The sequence below is a fragment of the Falco peregrinus genome, chromosome 8 (assembly GCF_023634155.1).
Source record: "Falco peregrinus isolate bFalPer1 chromosome 8, bFalPer1.pri, whole genome shotgun sequence".
Classification (NCBI taxonomy): Eukaryota; Metazoa; Chordata; class Aves; order Falconiformes; family Falconidae; genus Falco; species Falco peregrinus.
In genome coordinates this window covers 15,714,372-15,732,130 of record NC_073728.1, presented here as the reverse complement: position 1 = coordinate 15,732,130, position 17,759 = coordinate 15,714,372, and the positions used below count along the sequence as shown (strand labels likewise).

The 17,759-nt window shown below is 39.2% G+C and overlaps 1 protein-coding gene across 5 annotated transcripts in view; it reads left to right on the top strand.

Moving 5' to 3' along the window:
* The window catches only part of PARD3B (par-3 family cell polarity regulator beta), a 413,399-nt gene that overhangs the window by 14,715 nt on the left and 380,925 nt on the right, over positions 1–17,759 (top strand). For all 5 annotated transcript variants that reach the window (XM_055812187.1, XM_055812185.1, XM_055812186.1 and 2 more), the window contains exon 2: positions 12,324–12,425. In XM_055812187.1, the coding sequence (XP_055668162.1) occupies positions 12,324–12,425 (102 nt within the window). The remainder of the gene's footprint in view (positions 1–12,323; positions 12,426–17,759) is intronic.

Genomic DNA, 17,759 nt, shown 5'->3' with positions numbered 1-17,759 from the left:
TGAATGTCAACACATGCAATCCCAACAATAGCTGACCTATGACTTTCCACCACTTTTTCTGCCCCTTCCCCCCCCCCCACCCCCCCATCCCCCTGCCCCCTGCTTCTCTCTGTGGTAATGAACTTCTGCCTCAGAGGGACTCTGCTTACATCTTCTAATACTTCACGTATTTCAAACCACCATGGTTCTCTCAGCATCTTGTTAGCATTGAGGCCTACAACTATCCCTAACGGCTCTATTTTGGAGCACAGTGACCAAATGTACTGTGAAAAGTCATGTATTTTCTCTGTCTTCTGAGTGAGGAAAAAGACCCCAAATCCATGCTTGATGATTCTCTAAAGAGATCAATTTGCTGCAATTGCTAGTAGGTTGTCACAGAGTGTGGAGAGAACTGATGAGGGTTGATATGGGAAGCGGCACCCTTGGGAATTAGTGCCATTGCTGCAAGGCACCAGCCTTGGGAATGTGGGTCTGGGGCCTGGCTGGCCTTACTGACCGTGCAAGTCTGTCAGCCTTCTGGCAGAATTCCCCCCAGCCTCTGCTCGCTGGTGGATCCATGCAGTAAATAGGATGTTACTGCAGCAGAAAAGTCCTACCCGTTTCTGTGAAATAAGTGAAGTACTTTTACGTGATGGAGGGAGGGGATTTTTTTCTTCCAAAAAATACGTAATGGCTTTCTATGTGGAGTTAAGGTTTTACTTCTGTAATTTACTACTGGTTTTTCCTACTTGAGCTTTGTCTGAAGCTTGTTTATGTTACAAGGTTTTACAGGATTTCAGCATACCTGATCTGCACTGTCTTACAGGCATTTGTGTTCTGTTTTGTGGGAGTTCTGAGTCTGTTACTCAGACACAGGTTTGAAACTCCCAGCTGCTTCTGATAAGCAGTTCTTTGTCAGCTGCAAATACATTAATCACCCTATCAAAGGAAGGCCCCAACAGCTGTAAATGGAATCATCTTAGATGGTTTCTAGGTGCAGGACTCAAGTAGTGGTGGCTGCTGTTACTGTAGATGTGGAGCCATTTATCGTTTATGTTCAAGGTCTGCTATGTTTCAGTTGTGAGTTTGTAACAAACTGAGTTCTGTGAATTGACAGCTCGTGTTTTTTGTTATCTGTAGCTGTATGGAATGGTTTAAATTTAAGGTATCTTTTGTTTTAGTTGGCAAAACAGCTATATTGCTTGCTTACTTAACTTGGACTGTGCTTTGAAATACAGTAGTTTTGTATGCATGCATGCCTCTCATTTTCTTAAGCCCCGCCCGCCCCCCCCCCGGCCCCCCGGCCCCCTGCTCCTGCTATTTCTATGTGAGAAACGGGTGGCACTTTGAAGAGGTAGGGTAGCTTTACAGTTCTGTGTGCTCACTTAAAGTTGGATTTTAAGAAGTCATGACACCGGTCCCTCAAGCCCCCAGTGTTACCTTCATATATCAAACAAAAAGCCAAACTCAATGCTAGTTAATTGTTTGCCAGATGCCTGTAGCTGTGTTAACAGTTTGCTTATTAGCATAACAATAGTACTCGGAATATTGTAGCTAATATTTGAAACGGAGAGCTTGGGATGTGAAAGGTGAAGCTTGAAATGTTGTGGATTTACTGAGAGACGTTTTGGAGCTGTTATATTAACTTACATAGGGGTGAGTCTTCTGTGTTTCTGCATTGTTGGAGCAATCTAGTCTAATGGGCTTGATGAGCTAAAGGATATTTTTAGGTTGTAATTGAAGATCAGTTTACACTTTCATTCTAGCATTTGTATAGTTATCTTTGATTCAGCCTGGCATAGAGTGCACTCCAGTTTCAACTGAGGCTTTAAGAGGAATGTGTTTGTAGTTGTTACAACTGCAGTGTGTGGACCTCTTTGTCTAAATGTGTGTCTCCAGCTATCTTTGCCTGTTCTGGTTTTGCATACTTTTTCTTCACCAAAATATTTTTTTGTAAATATCACATGTTGGAGTGTAATGTAAAGGTGGGCTGTATGATCCCTGTACTTGATGTATTCTCAACATCGTGTTTTATTTAGATAGTGGGCCATAGTCAGAGGGTGGTTCTCATTCAGATTCGGTATAAAATCAGAATGCTCTTATTTTTGAAGGGTTCCAGTGCTGCAAATCAAAGTTTCAGTGTAACTTAAAATATCCTGGGTCATTCTGGATTCATTTATCTGTGCTCTGACTATTGGACTGTTGAGAATTGCATACTCGGGATATCTCTGCAGGTTTTTCTGTTTTCCTTCTCAGACCTAATGTGGGAGATAGGTGGCTAAACCCCAAGAAATATTCTGGTTCCTCTTTGCAAACACTCTCTCTGAGGGACAGAAGAGATTCGCTGCTGTTCGGTTCTGCAGGGGCCTACAGTATGGAGCTGTCAAGTGACTCGGGTGGAGGAAACCCATTCACCATGCTCCCTTTGCCATGCTATCTGAAGAACTTCCAGTGTGTTTGTGTTCTATTCTTTGTCTGCCCAGACCTCCAAGCAGGATTATTAGCTTAAAATGTGAATGGGGACACTTTAAAAAAAGTGAAACTGGGGTGATGGTGGCATGTACGTAAGCAGTATGTCAGGTTGCTTATAGCAAGCGTCTTCACCTTGAGAGAACCACCTAAGACAGAAGCTCTCTGATCTCTACGCCTTTCTTGCTGTAACGAGGTGGCTATTACAACTTGTAAACGTTTGCTTTTCCATCTACTTAAGAAAAACAGAAAGTGTTAATTGTACATGAAAATGAATCAGAGAAGGAACAAGGAAGAAAAAGAATAGGAGAAGGATGAGTTTCATTAATCCAAAATGAAGTCTGGCATATGGTGGTGTGAAGAGTGTAGGTGAAGGAGATGGAAAGAAGTGGTTACCGGTCCTTGCTGTTGTGTCTTAGTAGTATCTAGTCCCATTAATTTATCAGACCATAATGATTTGAAGATGGCTAAAGAGCAAGAAATATTGTAGGCCCTCTGGTGACTAGGGATTGTCTAGTGATTTTTATTTTGACCATTTAGCATGCTGATGGTGAGCTGTGCTTACTCTCAGTCAGTCTCATTGCAAAGATTAAAAAGAAACTTTTTGTTTTTTGGTTGTTTGTGTCTGCCTTCACTCAGTAGTCCCCTTGTCTTCAAAGAAAAACAAGGGAAGATTTTTCTGCCCTTTCACAGATATGTAACAATTTTTTGTGTGGTACTCTACAGGCCGTATGCATGGATTGTTTCGTTGTCTTTATTTGTTTTGTTCTTTCCACCCCAGTCCTTAAGAGCCAGCAAGGCAAACTATGTGAGCAGACTTAGCAAAGCTACAGATGTGTGGAGATAAAATCAACCTTCAGGACAAAGATAAATGTTTCTCTACTGACTTAGAGTCCTTCCTTTGACATAAGTTTTTTAGCACCTTCAAAGACAGAAACTTTTAAAATTGGGTATTTAAAGTGACTTTATGTAAAATTTCTTCCCCCACCACCCTCACTGGACTTCTTTTCTACTTCGTAATTGCACCATTTGGCTATAGCACATCCAGCGATGACTTAAAAAAAAAAATATCAAAAAATGGGGGAAGAATAAGTTTTCATAACTGGTTTTAAAAGCTAAAGTAAATTAAGCTAAACAAAAATGTAGTGTTTGTGAAAAAAAATACAGAAAATGAGATTTAAAAAAAATTTAAAATCATTTGTTTACATGGAATAGCTGCTTCTGCTGTAGTGTAAAAGCAGATCTTGTAAATGGTAGAGCAAATTGTGTTGTTTTGAAGAAAACCCTTTAGTTCACCTTGTGCTTGAATTTTTAATTTATTCCTGTTAGGAGGAGTAAAGTTTCTTCTATGTTGTCTACTGTATGAGGAAAACTTCTTAATCTCTCTGAAAATTAAAATGTGTGCTTTGGCCAGAAACAGAGCATCATGGATACATTATTTAGACTGGCTTTACTTCCTGTAAGCTCTCAATTTATTTTCTGCATTGAAATCAAGACACACAAATTGACATTAACCAGGCATAAACAGATCAAGTGTGTCCTTCTTCAATGAAGGCCCATGTTAATAAGTATTTTCATTTTTTGAGAGGTTCAGGTGTTTTGTGGTTGATATGTTTTTAATCCTTGTAAAGAGATGGTCCTTGATGCTTGCTTGCAGGTAGTGTGTTTTTTTTTTTTTTAAAAAGTACTGATTTAAGGATGCTTCAGTTACTTTCTTATATGTTCCTCGTGCAGGCAGATACTTAGAATTTTTGTTTGAGAGTCTAACTTGAACTTGGAAACAGTTCAGTACACTGTAACTATTGTATGCAAATTAATAAGGGAGGCTTACTAACAAATATTAGGTAGTAGTTGGCTACTAGTGTTTTTAGGATGATACTGTGCTCAACAGTTACGTCACAATCTAGTATTCTTTTAGTTTTCTTGAAGTAATTAGTCTAAGATTGCTTAAGTTAGTGTTAGGCTAAAACGCTTTTTAAGAGGCTGTCATGTAGCAGGCGGTGTGTCCTGTTTTAGCCTGATGAAGTGTGCAAGATTGTTGACTACTTCAGGCGTGTACTTAAATATGTGGCAGTCATGTGATACAGCCTGTAGTTTCAAAAGCATCATACTAAAGGAATTTATTTAATTGGACCTCTTTTTGCAGAAAAGGAAATATGAGAGAGCAACTTTCACAGACTTAAGTAATGTTACAGCTATGAGGTGGGTCTTCGTTGCCAGATGCCTTTCTAGCAGGAAGCTGACAGATCTGAACACTGCTCAAATGATGTCACTGTCAATATTGTGTGGGTTTGTTTGGTGTGGTTTTTTTACGTATTATCTATTTATTTATTTATTTATTCTCTGCATCCCTTTATGGGGAAAACAATTACAGGGCTATATGCCTGCAACTGTATCAGCTGAAATGAAAGTACCCATGCTGTCTGCGAATACTCTGGAAAGGGAGGTGAAGTGACGTTTTGGTAGGGGGGTTGAACGCCTGTTAGTTGGCCCTGCTAAATTTACTGTTAAAAGTGAAGAACTTTATCTTGTGTGTACGCAGAAGTTTGTAAGTAACTTCTTCCTAGTCTCCCTCAACATCCCAGTTAAGGCAGAATTCTACTCTTAAGATTCTTTCTTAGGTGGCTTTATTTTTATATTACTTTGTTTTATCTGGAAGGCAGATTAGGAAGCACCTCTTACAGTCACCTTTCTAGAAATATTTCTACTGTACAACCTTTTGTGTTTTCTGTCATTTTATTGCTGTATGCTTAAAAGCAATTTCTTTCTGAGCAGACAACGTTCTGTCCTTTGCTCACACCTCAGCTTTAATTTCTGTCTTTGACCTCAGTCAGTATAGATCTTTTTCTTGAACATTACTGACTTGAGAATGTGTGTCGCTTCAGCTGGTAGAAGGATGTACAGAAGTTTTATCTTTTCTCTAGCATCTTAAAGCATTTTCATTTCGAGTGCAAGCAGATTCAGATTTTTGGTGAAGGAGAACAATATTATGGAATACATGAGAAATCTTTTTTTACTGTCTCACTGTGCAGTAATGTGTTTCTATTCCTTGTATTATCTTGAAGGTTTCTGATGCTCTTGAATTTCTAGCTAAAGTAATTATGTCTTGTTTCATTTTATGCAGTTGAACTACAGAGCTATAAATAAAATGTAATTAATTCCAGGTAAGAATTTATTTTCAACAATGGGACCTAGAAGTGTGGGTTTGTAACTTACTCTGTTGTACTGTAATGCAAACTAAACTCCAGAAGCTTCCTGAGCAGTGAAACCCCAATGGATTTTTATTTATTTTGGGAATTTTGTGAAAAGGTGATCTAATTTATACTCAGTTTGCTTTCACTTAGGGAGGCTTATTTGGATCTGGTCAGTGCTAGGATCTGTGAAATTCAGTAAATGTCTGCAACAGGCTTAATCTCTTGTGCAGAAAGCTGTTTGTCTTTGATTTTTACAGAAGGTTCTTGTATTTGCTTTTATTCCATAAAAATGTCATCTCTTCAACATATGATACTGTTACAGAAATGATACAGCTCTACTGTGACTGTCTTCACGTATGAAAGCAGTTCTTTGCCTGCTAGGACAGGGCGCGATACATTTTTTGCTAGGGTTTCTCTTGGTTTGTATAAGGATGGTCAAGTGCATGTACTTTGTGTTGGTGCTGAGATCTAACCGTTCAGCTCTAGATCATTCTTGAGAATTCCTTCTGCTGTGACTGAGGAACATTTAACAACCAGCAGTGATAGTCTGTTGTATGCAAACATTTGCTTCCCAATCAGCTGCTGACTTTTTGGAACGTGGTATTTGTATTCCCATGAAAAGGAAAGCCTCACCTCTACTCCAACTGATGATGGCTGCCCAGTTGCTAGCAGTTGAAATGCAGTCTGACTGGAAGTACCACTTCAGGCTTGTTTGGAAGTGGTTATGGTAAACAGAAAATGCTAGAGGCTCTTCTAATTTAGTGCTAGATTTTGAGATGAAGTTTGGGGCTGTGACCAATCTCATCCATCTGTTCCTCTCCAACTCCCTTTTTGTATTCTGCTCTGCAAACTGTGGTTTCCGAGTAACTAACACTTAGTGCTATTTGGCTATGGATAATGATACATCATGTAGCCTTCGAATGCTTATAGAAATCATTAAATATTTCTTATATATTGGGAAGTAATAGATCACATTCAATATACAGTCTGAAATAATTAAATGTTAGAATATCTCTCTCCCACTGACCTTAACCTGAAGTATCCTTTTCATCAGGAAATACATTGTGATTGTGGGTCTTTAATCTTATTTTTATACTGTCTAAATGACAGAAAACAATGTAGCCAGAATCTGATCCTTCCCCCCAACTTTGACATAGCATTTATTCTGTTGCTGTGGAACAGGCATATGTAATTTCCATTTTTTAAATACATCCTTTTTCGTGCTGTATTTCATTGAAATCTGTTTGCTCTAGTGAAGCAATAACATAGAGGTACTTCTGTAATATCAGCCTGAGAAGTAATTGTGGGAGGAGCCTTACTAAGTCATTCAAAGTTCTGAATTTTTCGGTGCATCTTATCTTTACCATATTTGAATTAACAATTCCAGGATAGGGATTGCAATTAATTTTATGCATTCTTCACAGCAGAACACGTAACAGCACCAAATAATAATTAATTGCGAGCTCATTGTGGTGGTGGTTTATTGATGGGCCATCTGAAACATATTTAAACTTGTTAGTGTTCTCTTGCTCATTAACAGTCTGGAATATGCTATATGAACTGCAACAGCTATAAAGTATGTTGCTTTAGTTTTCAGAAAGTAGACTGACACTTTCCTATTTGAGTTTTAAGCAAAAGGAATGAAGATGGTGCTCCAAGGTTTTGATACATTAAAAATGGATATCTATAGATGTATATAAAAAAATCTAATAATAAATGGGAGTGTCTTTTAATTATAGACCGATTGGTCTTTCACTTGAATGTGTTTGAAAATAAATGCATAGAAATACTATTGAACCTATTTTAGACTGAACACTGAAAGCCTTGTATTATGTGGCAACAGTTAAGTTAGAATTCTGTGACAACATGAATGTCAAAACCACTTTTTAAAATTTATGTCACTTCTCTGCCTACATCACACTTGTGCATTCATGTGACCTGGCTTTAATTTAACATTTGATAAATATTTGCATAGTAATTCCTAAAGTGTTCTCCCACACATAAAGGAAATGATGATAAACAGCTTTTAAGTGGCTTGATGTTAAACACAAACATGACTTGCAGCCCTAAGGTAAAATGCACATTAGAATAACTGTTCAATATTCATTTGGAAAGTGTTGGTATGTATTATACCAGGTAACGTATTCATACTTTTTCTTTACATATTTAGATGTTTCTGTGGTATACCTCAGCTAATCTTCTGCGTAGAGGTTATACGCTCTGCTGTAAGAGAACCTCTTCCTGCTGGTGCTGTTAGGATTTTCTCTTGAACCGATTTGAAGAAAACCTGTAGATATGTTTTCTCCTAAATGACACTGCTAACAGAGATTTAGGAGCATAGATAGGGGGTAGCCATACCTGAATGCTGCCCAGAGCTTCTAGGTTGCCATTAGTGTTTTGTTTTTACAAGAAACTCATTCTTTTGTTTTTCACAACTAATTCTTTCTTCTGGAGCATGTGAGATTTCCATAGCAATAGTTAAGAAGAAACTAGGAGGGATGGCATCTTCTTTCAGGCTGGTTTAGAGACTACTTTCTCTTGATATGGCCACTGATAAAACCATTATGTTACTGTATTTGTGTGGCCCAAAGTAAAAGGAAGATTGGGAATTCCTTAAGCTTAATGTAGTTTAGGGTGGCTCTGTGTGTCTGAGCTGGTTTTCTGCTAACTTGTTGCATTCTCTTGGGACGATAGAGCTTTTACACTCCTACTTTCTTTGCTTTTTATTTTTGTTTTTTTTAATGACACATCTGGTTCGTACAGCTACTGAATCACAAATAGAAGTGGACATCAAAAGCAGAATATTCCAATCAGCTGTTTATTTTTTCACATGAGCTTTATTGTGTCTACAGACCACTTAAACAGCATAATATGTATAACAGGTTTGAATATATTTTCAGACAAAAAAGCTTAGTTGCAGAAGTTTCTCTTAATTATGAGGAGTGGTTTTCAAGTATACTGTTTTGGTGTTACTAACTATGGAAAACTTTTGTGATTGCATTAGTTCAGGAGGAACATCTGGCTGGATGGCTGAGCCCAAAGAGTGGTGGTGAATGGAGCTACACGCAGCTGGTGGCCGGTCACAAGCGGTGTTCCCCAGGGCTCAGCTGGGGCCAGCTCAGTTTAATGTCTTTACCAACGATCTGGACGAGGGGATTGAGCGCACCCTCAGTATGTTTGCAGGCGATACCAAGTTGGGTGGGAGTGTTGATCTGCTGGAGGGCAGGAAGGCTCTGCAGGGGGATCTGGACAGGCTGGACCAATGGGCTGAGGCCAGTTGTATGAAGTTCATTCAACAGGGAGAAGTGCTGGGTCCGGCATTTGGGTCACTCCAACCCCACACAACGCTACGGGCTTGGGGAAGAGCGGCTGGAAAGGACCTGGGGGTGCTGGTTGGTGGCCAGCTAAGCATGAGCCACCAGTGTGCCCAGGTGGCCAAGGTGGCCAAGAGCATCCTGGCTTGTATCTGAAACAGTGTGGCCAGCAGGGCCAGGGAAGTGATTGTCCCCCTGTACTTGGCACTGGTGAGGCTGCACCTCGAATCCTGTGTTCAGTGTTGGTCCCCTCACTGCAAGATGGACATAGGGGTGCTGGAGCATGTCCAGGGAAGGGCAATGAAGCTGGGGAAGGGTCTGGAGCAAAAGGGTTATGAGGAGCAGCTGAGGGAACTGGGGTTGTTTAGTCTGGAGAAGAGCCGGCTCAGGAGGGACCTTATGACTCTCTCCACCTGCCTGCAAGGAGGCTGTAGGCAGGTGAGGGTCAGTCTCTTCTCCCAGAAAACAAGCAACAGCAGAAAGGGAACTGGCCTCAAGTTGCACCAAGGGGAGCTTGAGATTGAACGTTATAAAAAACTTCTTCACTGCAAGGGTGATCAAGCATTGGAACAGGCTGCCAGGGGAGGTGGTAGAATCATCATCCTTGGAGGTGTTTAAAAAAAAAAGTAGATGTGGTGCTTAGTGACATGCTATAGTGATGGACTTGGCAGTCCTGGGTTAGTGGTTGGACTTGATCTCAGAGGTCTTCTCCTAACTTTAATGATTCTATGAGTCTACTGATGCATTCCATTTTGAGGGAATAATATTTTGTAAGTTTATTGTAGGGTGAAGCGATACTTTTTTATAAGGTTTCTGCATTAGGTAAATTATTTGATCTAAGTTGACATATTTGCTTGTTGCACAGAGGTATGTTTCCTCTCTGCCATTTCATCTTAGAATTTTGTGGTTATTGTAAAAATACTTAAACCATGGGCTTTACAATAGAGCTTTGAGCTGTAATAGTTGTCTACACTTCATCACTTAGCAGAGACAAAAGCATGCTAATTGATTTTTGTTAAATTTTGTAATTTTGAACACCGGATACCTGGAATGAACAAATACTTGCTGTTTCACAAATGAATGGTTTCAGCATGAAGTGAAGTAACTGTAGAGATAAATTACAGATTAAATAGATGTGTTACAGAGAGAGGTACTTCATGTGCTTAGTTGGGTGGTTGTCATTCAGCCATACTGTAGTTTAGATACACTTCACACTTAAGATAAGTGTAAGAGGGTTAAAAGGCTGTGAGTTAACCGAAGGCAGCCAAGCCCCACACAGCTGCTTACTCGGTCCTCACCCGTGGGCTGGGGAGAAGAATCGTAACAGTACAAATGAGAACTCATGGGCTGAATTAAAGATAGTTTAATAGGTAAAACAAAAGCTGCACACACAACTCTTACACCACCCCCCCACCCCACCCCACCCCCCACCCTTCCCCCAGCTTTTATTGCTGAGCACAGTCATAATATGGGATATCCCTTCGGTCAGTTGGGGTTCAGTGCCTGGCTGTGTCCCCTCTCATCTTCTTGTGCACCCCCAGCCTGCTCGCTAGGAGGGTCAGTGTGAGAAATGGGGAGGACTTCGGTGCTGTGTAAGCACTGTTCAGCAACAGCACAAACATCCCTGTGTTATCAGTACTGTTAGCCACAAATCCAAAATGTAGCACCATGCAAGCTATTATGAAGAAAACTAACTGTATCCCAGCCCAAGCCAGTACATGTCTGTGGAAGAATTGAAACTGAACTGTGGAAGCTAGATGGGTCAGAATAGGAAAAACATTTTTTAGAGTTCACCAGCAAAGTTGACCGGTGGCATGATTGACTGACCTAGATAATGCTATGAGAATGCTAGGGTGGTTGTAGTATGAGGGTTTTCTAGTTGTTTTTTGGCTGCTGCCTATTAATGATACAATAAAAAAAAGGCGTAATCCAATTGATCTGCATTTGTACCTGTGATGGAATAAATCTGATTTATCTGCTTTCTGCATCAGTTGATGGCCAAAGTTATGGAGTGCCCACAAATAAACATGGAGTAGAGTATCCCTACTTCTCAGTGGCTTCATTACATGGGGAATATCCAAACTTGAGGGAAGGGACATTGTATAGTGTATCAGTTGTGCTTCACTTTGCTTCTGAGAACTGTGATCTAATTAGACTTGACTAGGAAACAGGGATTGGAGATATAGATGTAATATAAATGGATTTGTTTGGTTTGTGTATTGCATGTGAGCAGTGCTCATCTTTCTTTGTACATTTCTGAAACCTTTCTCAAAGCTACATGTGTGCATGCCAGTTTCTTGACCCTTAATTTTAGCATGTTCTGGCCAGTCTCCATAGTATTGGATAGAGGATGCCAACATGTTTTGCGGTCTTAACTGAGCTCGTTTCCTTTCTTCAGTGTGTTAAAGAAGATGTGCCAATTCAACATTTATCGATGCTGATACTGTAGAGTACTCAAATTGTTGCTACGCCTCAATAAGCTGCCACGTGCTTCTTAAATAGCAATAGCTGTCCCTAAGTAGGGTACATGTTCAAATGTTAGCTAAGGCAGTTCAAACATAACTACCACTTAGCCTGTCGCCCTTGCAAGTTACATGTACACAGGTAGCTGGTGTGGTTTGGGGGCAGTGGTTACAGACTGTGTCTGCTTCCTGATTTGTCTTTCGTGTCAGGGAGAATTTGTTGTTGAGTAGTGTGCTCTGAGACTTTTGGTTTCAGGGTCAGTGGAAGATGGCTCCCAGTTACTGAAATGGAGTTGTTACTATATGAGGAAAGCATTAATTTTTGAAAACTAACATGGTCCCTATTAATAATGGTACACAGTGTTGCATTGGAATTTGAGTGTTTATTTGTGAAAACAAACTGGGATATATTTATTCTATTAATTTGGCTTTTGCCACAATAGCCTGACATACCTCCTCAGAAAGAAGTGATGGGTGTTTTTTGTACGTATAGATATAGGTATACATGCTCCCCTCCTGAAACTGTCAGGAGTGATGCATGTCCATACTACATCTATTCAAGTGTCTGTGCTCATAATAACCCAAATATTTCAACCATAAAATGTTGTAGAATGAAGACAGTTTGATTTCTCCTTATTTTTTATTAACTGTTTAACTGAAGTAAAGAATGATAAGGAAAGGGAAATATAAATTTTAAAGATCTTTTGCATAGTTTTCTATAGGTAGTGTCTTGTTATGTGTCTGTAGTTTTCATTCTGTTTCAATTTCTGGGTAGTGGCTCCAAGCTTCTACCTCACTGTTGAAGAGGAAAATGGGTGGGAAGCAGATGGGATGCAAAGCTGCTTTGTCTGATGGCATTAAACCCATGCAAGGTTAGGTTAAGAATTCTTGTGTCTGTTTTGCAGGATCCAACTTCCTGGGTAAATATTCACCACCTGGAATATACAGATGGAGGAATTCTGGACCCAGATGATGTGCTGGCAGATGTTGTGGAAGACAAAGATAAGGTAGAGCTTGCATGAAAGTACTAGGTTTGCCTTTTGCTGTGTCTTTTCAAAGTAACTAATGCTACTTCCTCATTTCTTGGACACCTGACAGGTGAAGTGGATGTTAAACATTCTTAAATTAAACACCTTTGCCCATAGGTGCTATAGCTCTCTTTCTGGAGTAGAACTGGAGGGGGCAGAGGTGTAAAGCATGACCAAAGCAATGAAAATAATCAGAGAAGCCTAGCAGCTGATTTAGGACTTAACCTTTTCAAGCAGTTCTGTGTTTCTTTTTATTGCTGTATGAAATTAGTGGTGAAGGAATGTGTGGTTTATGAGACATCTTTTTTTTTTATGCCACTTTAAAATATCTTTTTATAATCTCTTCCTTTGCTTAGAATTAAAATTTTGAGACTCATTGATATGTCATGGCTGAATGTATGACAAAACAAACGGGCAAATCCTGTGATGACAAGAACAGTTGTCATGTGTGTTAAATTTCAGGAGGCGTTCCTGTGGTTTGCTACTAAAGTCTAAGCAGGCCAGTTATTAATTTTAATTTAGAAGTTTCTAACTTTCTATTCAAGTAAGATAGATGTCCTTTCTGGGTAGAGAAGCAGTAGCTGCAAAGAAGCCCCTTCTAATTTTTTGTAATTACCATGCAAGTTTAATTTTGGGCATTGGTGGCTGACTTCAGCATAGAGGAGGAGGGGTATAATCTATAACACTTTGCTGTTTGTGTTTTTGTTTTTTTTTTTTTTTTTTTTAAAAATCAGAGGAAAAAATATGTCTAGTGACTTGAAACTAAAGATCCAAATATGGAATATGCCTGTACTTTCAGTTGAATGGCTTCATCTATTTACAGTGCCATATGCTTGGTGACTTAAAAATAATTTTGTATTACATCATTGAAGAGTCAACAGCATATGAAACTAACATTTCTGCTTGCTGTATACAAAATGCAACATTTTGGTTAACATTAACTTACGGTTAACAGGATGCTGTTTCTCATACCTTAGAAAATTGTCTAAGGCGTACTTCAGTGTTGCGTCATGGTGGTTTGTGTGGAATTCTTAAAAACAAGGGAGCTCTGTTTGGTATATGGGTTTTTTTATCAAATGTGTTTCTAGCTTGTTCATATTTACTGAAAGTATACTTAAAACACCCTTAGACTTCTTTCCAGTTTGGAGGCTCAAGGCTGGGTTCTGAGGAGTCACCCTGTTGTATGTAAACGAGAAGACTATAAGCATAAGACATCATGAAATACCACATCAAAGGGAAATGTGTTACTGGTTTTATCAGTTTATGAATATTAACATGTCCACCCAGAATTTCCTCTATTTGAAGTACTAATACAGGAATACTTACACAGATATGAGCAGTAGCTTGCAGAATATTTTATATACCATCCACTTTTTAACTTGTTGTCAAAGCCTTTGCTATACTTTATTGGTGAGTGTCACTGGTTGAGGTATGTGTTGCTTATGTTTCTAGGTTTCTAGTTCATACACAGCTGTGGGTTTAAGCATCTTCTGTTATGATAGTACTAGGTGGGACTCTAGTTCTGAGGCTGCCTTGAGGAAAAACCACTGGAAAACTGGAATCTTACTTGTTGAAGTGGTCTGGGGTGGTTTAGGAATACAGCAAACTCCTTGGTTTCTCTTCCTGTGATGTCTCAATTACACGTGATGCATCACTGGCATCTTTTCTTCAGAAGGACTTGGTGAAACAGCAGTAAGTAAGACTTACTGAACAGCAGCAGCTGCAGTGACAAATCAGTTTTTTTGATTAAACTAGGGGAGAATCATGTAATCGTGTAAGGGGATGGCTGCTTGAGAGGTCAAAGAATTCTTTCAGTTGAGCGGAATTGTGCCATAGCATGTGTAAGAAGTTGTCCATACTACCTACTTAAAAGGTTTGGTGTGATCTGGTAACAAAGAGCCAGCCCTATAAAAGGCTTACAGATATTTTTGATAGTTTTATTGTAGCCTGTTAGCCTTTGATCCTTCACCAGTGCTGTTCCATATTGAGAATATTGGCTAGGGGATCTTTAATCTTTGCAAAAAGGGGAGGAGATATTTAGGTCTAATGGCCCCGATACCTAATTTGGTGTTAAGAGTTCTAAATAGATGAAAAAAAAAATTGGTAATTTATCTGTGCACTGATTCTTTTTGGTTATGATTATCTATAAGTGTACTAAATGAATAGGTTACAGCTTTGTTGCTCAGTTGTTATCTTTTCCTATGCATCTAAGCCAGTAATGCAGTCTCCCATGAAATCAGTCACTCCATATAAAAATAAGTGTTGCCCTTAACCTGAGTGCCTTTAACCAAAGGCGTGTTTTGGCATTGCTGACCATCAGGCTCTTACTTTAGTGGCAGAGGAGACTAGCTGATGCTTTTTTGAAGGTTAAGCTGCTCTAGATTGTACTTTGATAGCAGTAAATTAGCATGTTTTCTTCAAAGGGAAATATGCTTGCTTATCTAATGAAATTCTTTCAGTGTGGCAACAAAGCAGTGAATCAGAGAGCGCTATCAGATATAATTTATTTGGAATTTTTAAAGCTTTTAACAGTCCTTAACAATAGACTGTTAAGAAGGCACAGCCGCTCATGAGGTAAGTAGCAAGTGCTGCCTTGTGTCAGTAAACGATTGAGAGGGAACAAAACGATGGAATAAATGGTCAGTTTCCAAAATTGTGAAATGATGGAATGCATAATGCACGTTATTGGGGGTGGCAATGTTTCTGAGCTCTGCTTATGTTAACTTCATGATTTCCTCTGGAACTCAACATTAATCAAAATTCAGCAAATAGGCAGTACAGTGGGTGATGCTAATTGCTATCAACCGCACAGTTACGCGTGTTGGAGAGGGTAGCTTGTTCTATTTGCATGTAAACCAGGTCTAAATTAGTATCATATGTACTTTGTAACATGTATCATGTGAAAATACTTTGGAAATGTGTTACGGTGAGAGCCCCTTGCTGCTACTGCCTCAGCAATAATCTGTGGCACAAATTGGAAGTCCAGTCTAGTATTGAATAGTTTTAAAATAGTTTGTTACTGAGTAATCTAGCAAGTGGTTCATGTCCTGTTTACTCTGAATGATGGATCTAATTAATTAAAAACGCCAAATTTCATCATTTGAATAAAAACAAGCTATTTAAATTGTCTGCTTTTAATGTGTTAAAGCTATAAATGGAGTCCTCTTTGTACAGTGTTCTTAACAGATCTCTACCTCTTGAAATTACTCCTTTTGTGAGGAAGAAAATGCCCTAGGAAAACTATTATGCTGTGCAGAAGATGAGTACAAAATGTTTCTCTTCGTACCATTGAGTACATTGAGCCTGTGCTTGGCACATGTCTTAAATGCGTAAATGATGTACACGTCTAGGTTTCCCTCTGATTTTTATATCTAGTCATGTTTTCAAATGCTCACATCTGGGGAAGGCTAAAAAGATGTAATGAAGTGCAAGTCAAAACTTGCTTAGTTTATAGCAGAAGTTAAAGCTAACCTCCAAAATCAGAACACTTCTGCTCTCTGAATAAAAGTCTACAGGGAAAATATAATTTCTGTATAACCTGGCTAACATGTTCATATTTTGATGGGATTAAATGCAAGGAAAACATGGTTACGGGTATACTTCTATCAGCAGAGCCCTTCAGGAATAGCAGATGATGGTCTGCTGTCAGGGTGCGTGGTTTTTTGTTCAGTGTTTTTGGTAAGACTGTGCTTGCAGAAGCAGTATGCAGTATCTACTATCTGGCCCACAAAGCTGTTGAACATTTATGTAAAGATACCATTTCCTGACCAGTGTTGCTGGCAAGAGACCGAGGCTTGTCATCCTAGAAGGTGATGTAGGCTTAACTTCTCCAGAAGCTTGTTTGTTAGCAGTTTAAGTTACTTACCACTTAGCTTGAAGTATATGGTGGGGATATTTTGTGGTGGTTATTTTTTTAGGAGTGGAAGGAAAAAAATGGTATGTGATTGTGATGGGCATTGCACTGATACTGAAATAGCAGGGTGTCAATATGGTCTTAGAAATTGGTTTTGCTTGCATATCTTTTTTGTTAAATATAGATGAGTTGTGTTTTTTAACAGCAGCAGAAGCTTTGAAGGAGACAAAGCAACATCAATGAAATGCTGAAACAGTGACATAGTTGCAAGATTGGTTGGGACTGTAACTGTCATTTAAGTGTTTCTAATGATAATATCAAATAAATGGTATGAATTAAGTGTAGTTCAGATATTATTTTAGCTAAGCTTTTAATGAAATATTAAATAGCAAAATCAATGAATTCTTCCTTCTCAGTTCACTACCAGCAGACATCAGATACTGAGAAAATGTCTCCTGGGAGGTCTCCAAATGCTGGAGAAATCAGCTGCTAGCTGTTCAGAATGGTTATTGGGCCCCTGCATGTTCTGGTAAGAAGGAAGAGCAGACTGAAGTTGTTTTTGTAGAAGATATTAAGCAACTCGCTTTGGTTACTTCAGACGAGGTCTTTGCAGGTAGCTGTAGTTTCAGTAAGGGCATTGTGAGTGTGAGGCTGCTTGGGAGAAGTTTTCAGCAAAATGACAAAACATTTGGAATAAACTACAAGATTAATGTGATTACGCAAAGGAAATGTCTCTCCAGGTACCTGACAGACATCATCTGTCAGTGGATTCTGAACTTTTCCGTTGTTTCCAGGCAGGTTTAGTCACTGGGAGCGCTGGCTGGCTGGGCATAGCACTTACACAGCAGCAGTTATTTGCTCACCTGGGTTTCACTCTGTAGACCTTCAGGATTGTCATTCTGGCTGTGAAAGTGACGGCATGCTGTAATGTGCAACATGTATTTGAATTAAGCAATGAATGAAGTAATTCCACCTTTGGACAGTTTCTTTTCCCTCCAACCATCTATTTCCTCATGAAATGGAGAAGGAAATCAGAACTTAAGTAACTTTAGGTAGGTAGAGGAGGTGTGGCTGAAGAGTATGCAGTGATAAGGAAAATGAGTTCTACAAGCAGGTTGAAAAAATGGTAAAGTGAAGTCAAAATAACACGGCAAGTGGGCAGGAGTGTCTCAGTAGTCTAAAAAATAAATAAGGGACTGTGGAGTTCTGAGGGAATTTCTCTTAACGGAGACTTAGGACATTGCTGCTTTAAAAACTTCCTCTGCAAATCAGTGGCAGAGGCCTTGATGCTGGCTTGTTTAAATTACCTTCCAGTGGGTCAGCAGAACCTGAGAATGTCATGCTTTACAGATCTTTTGTTGCGTGGTTTGATTCTCAAATATATGATCCATGCAAGTAATGCATACTGAAGTAAGAGAAATGTGGTTCAAACTCTAGACTTCTGTGTAACTGAGATTTTA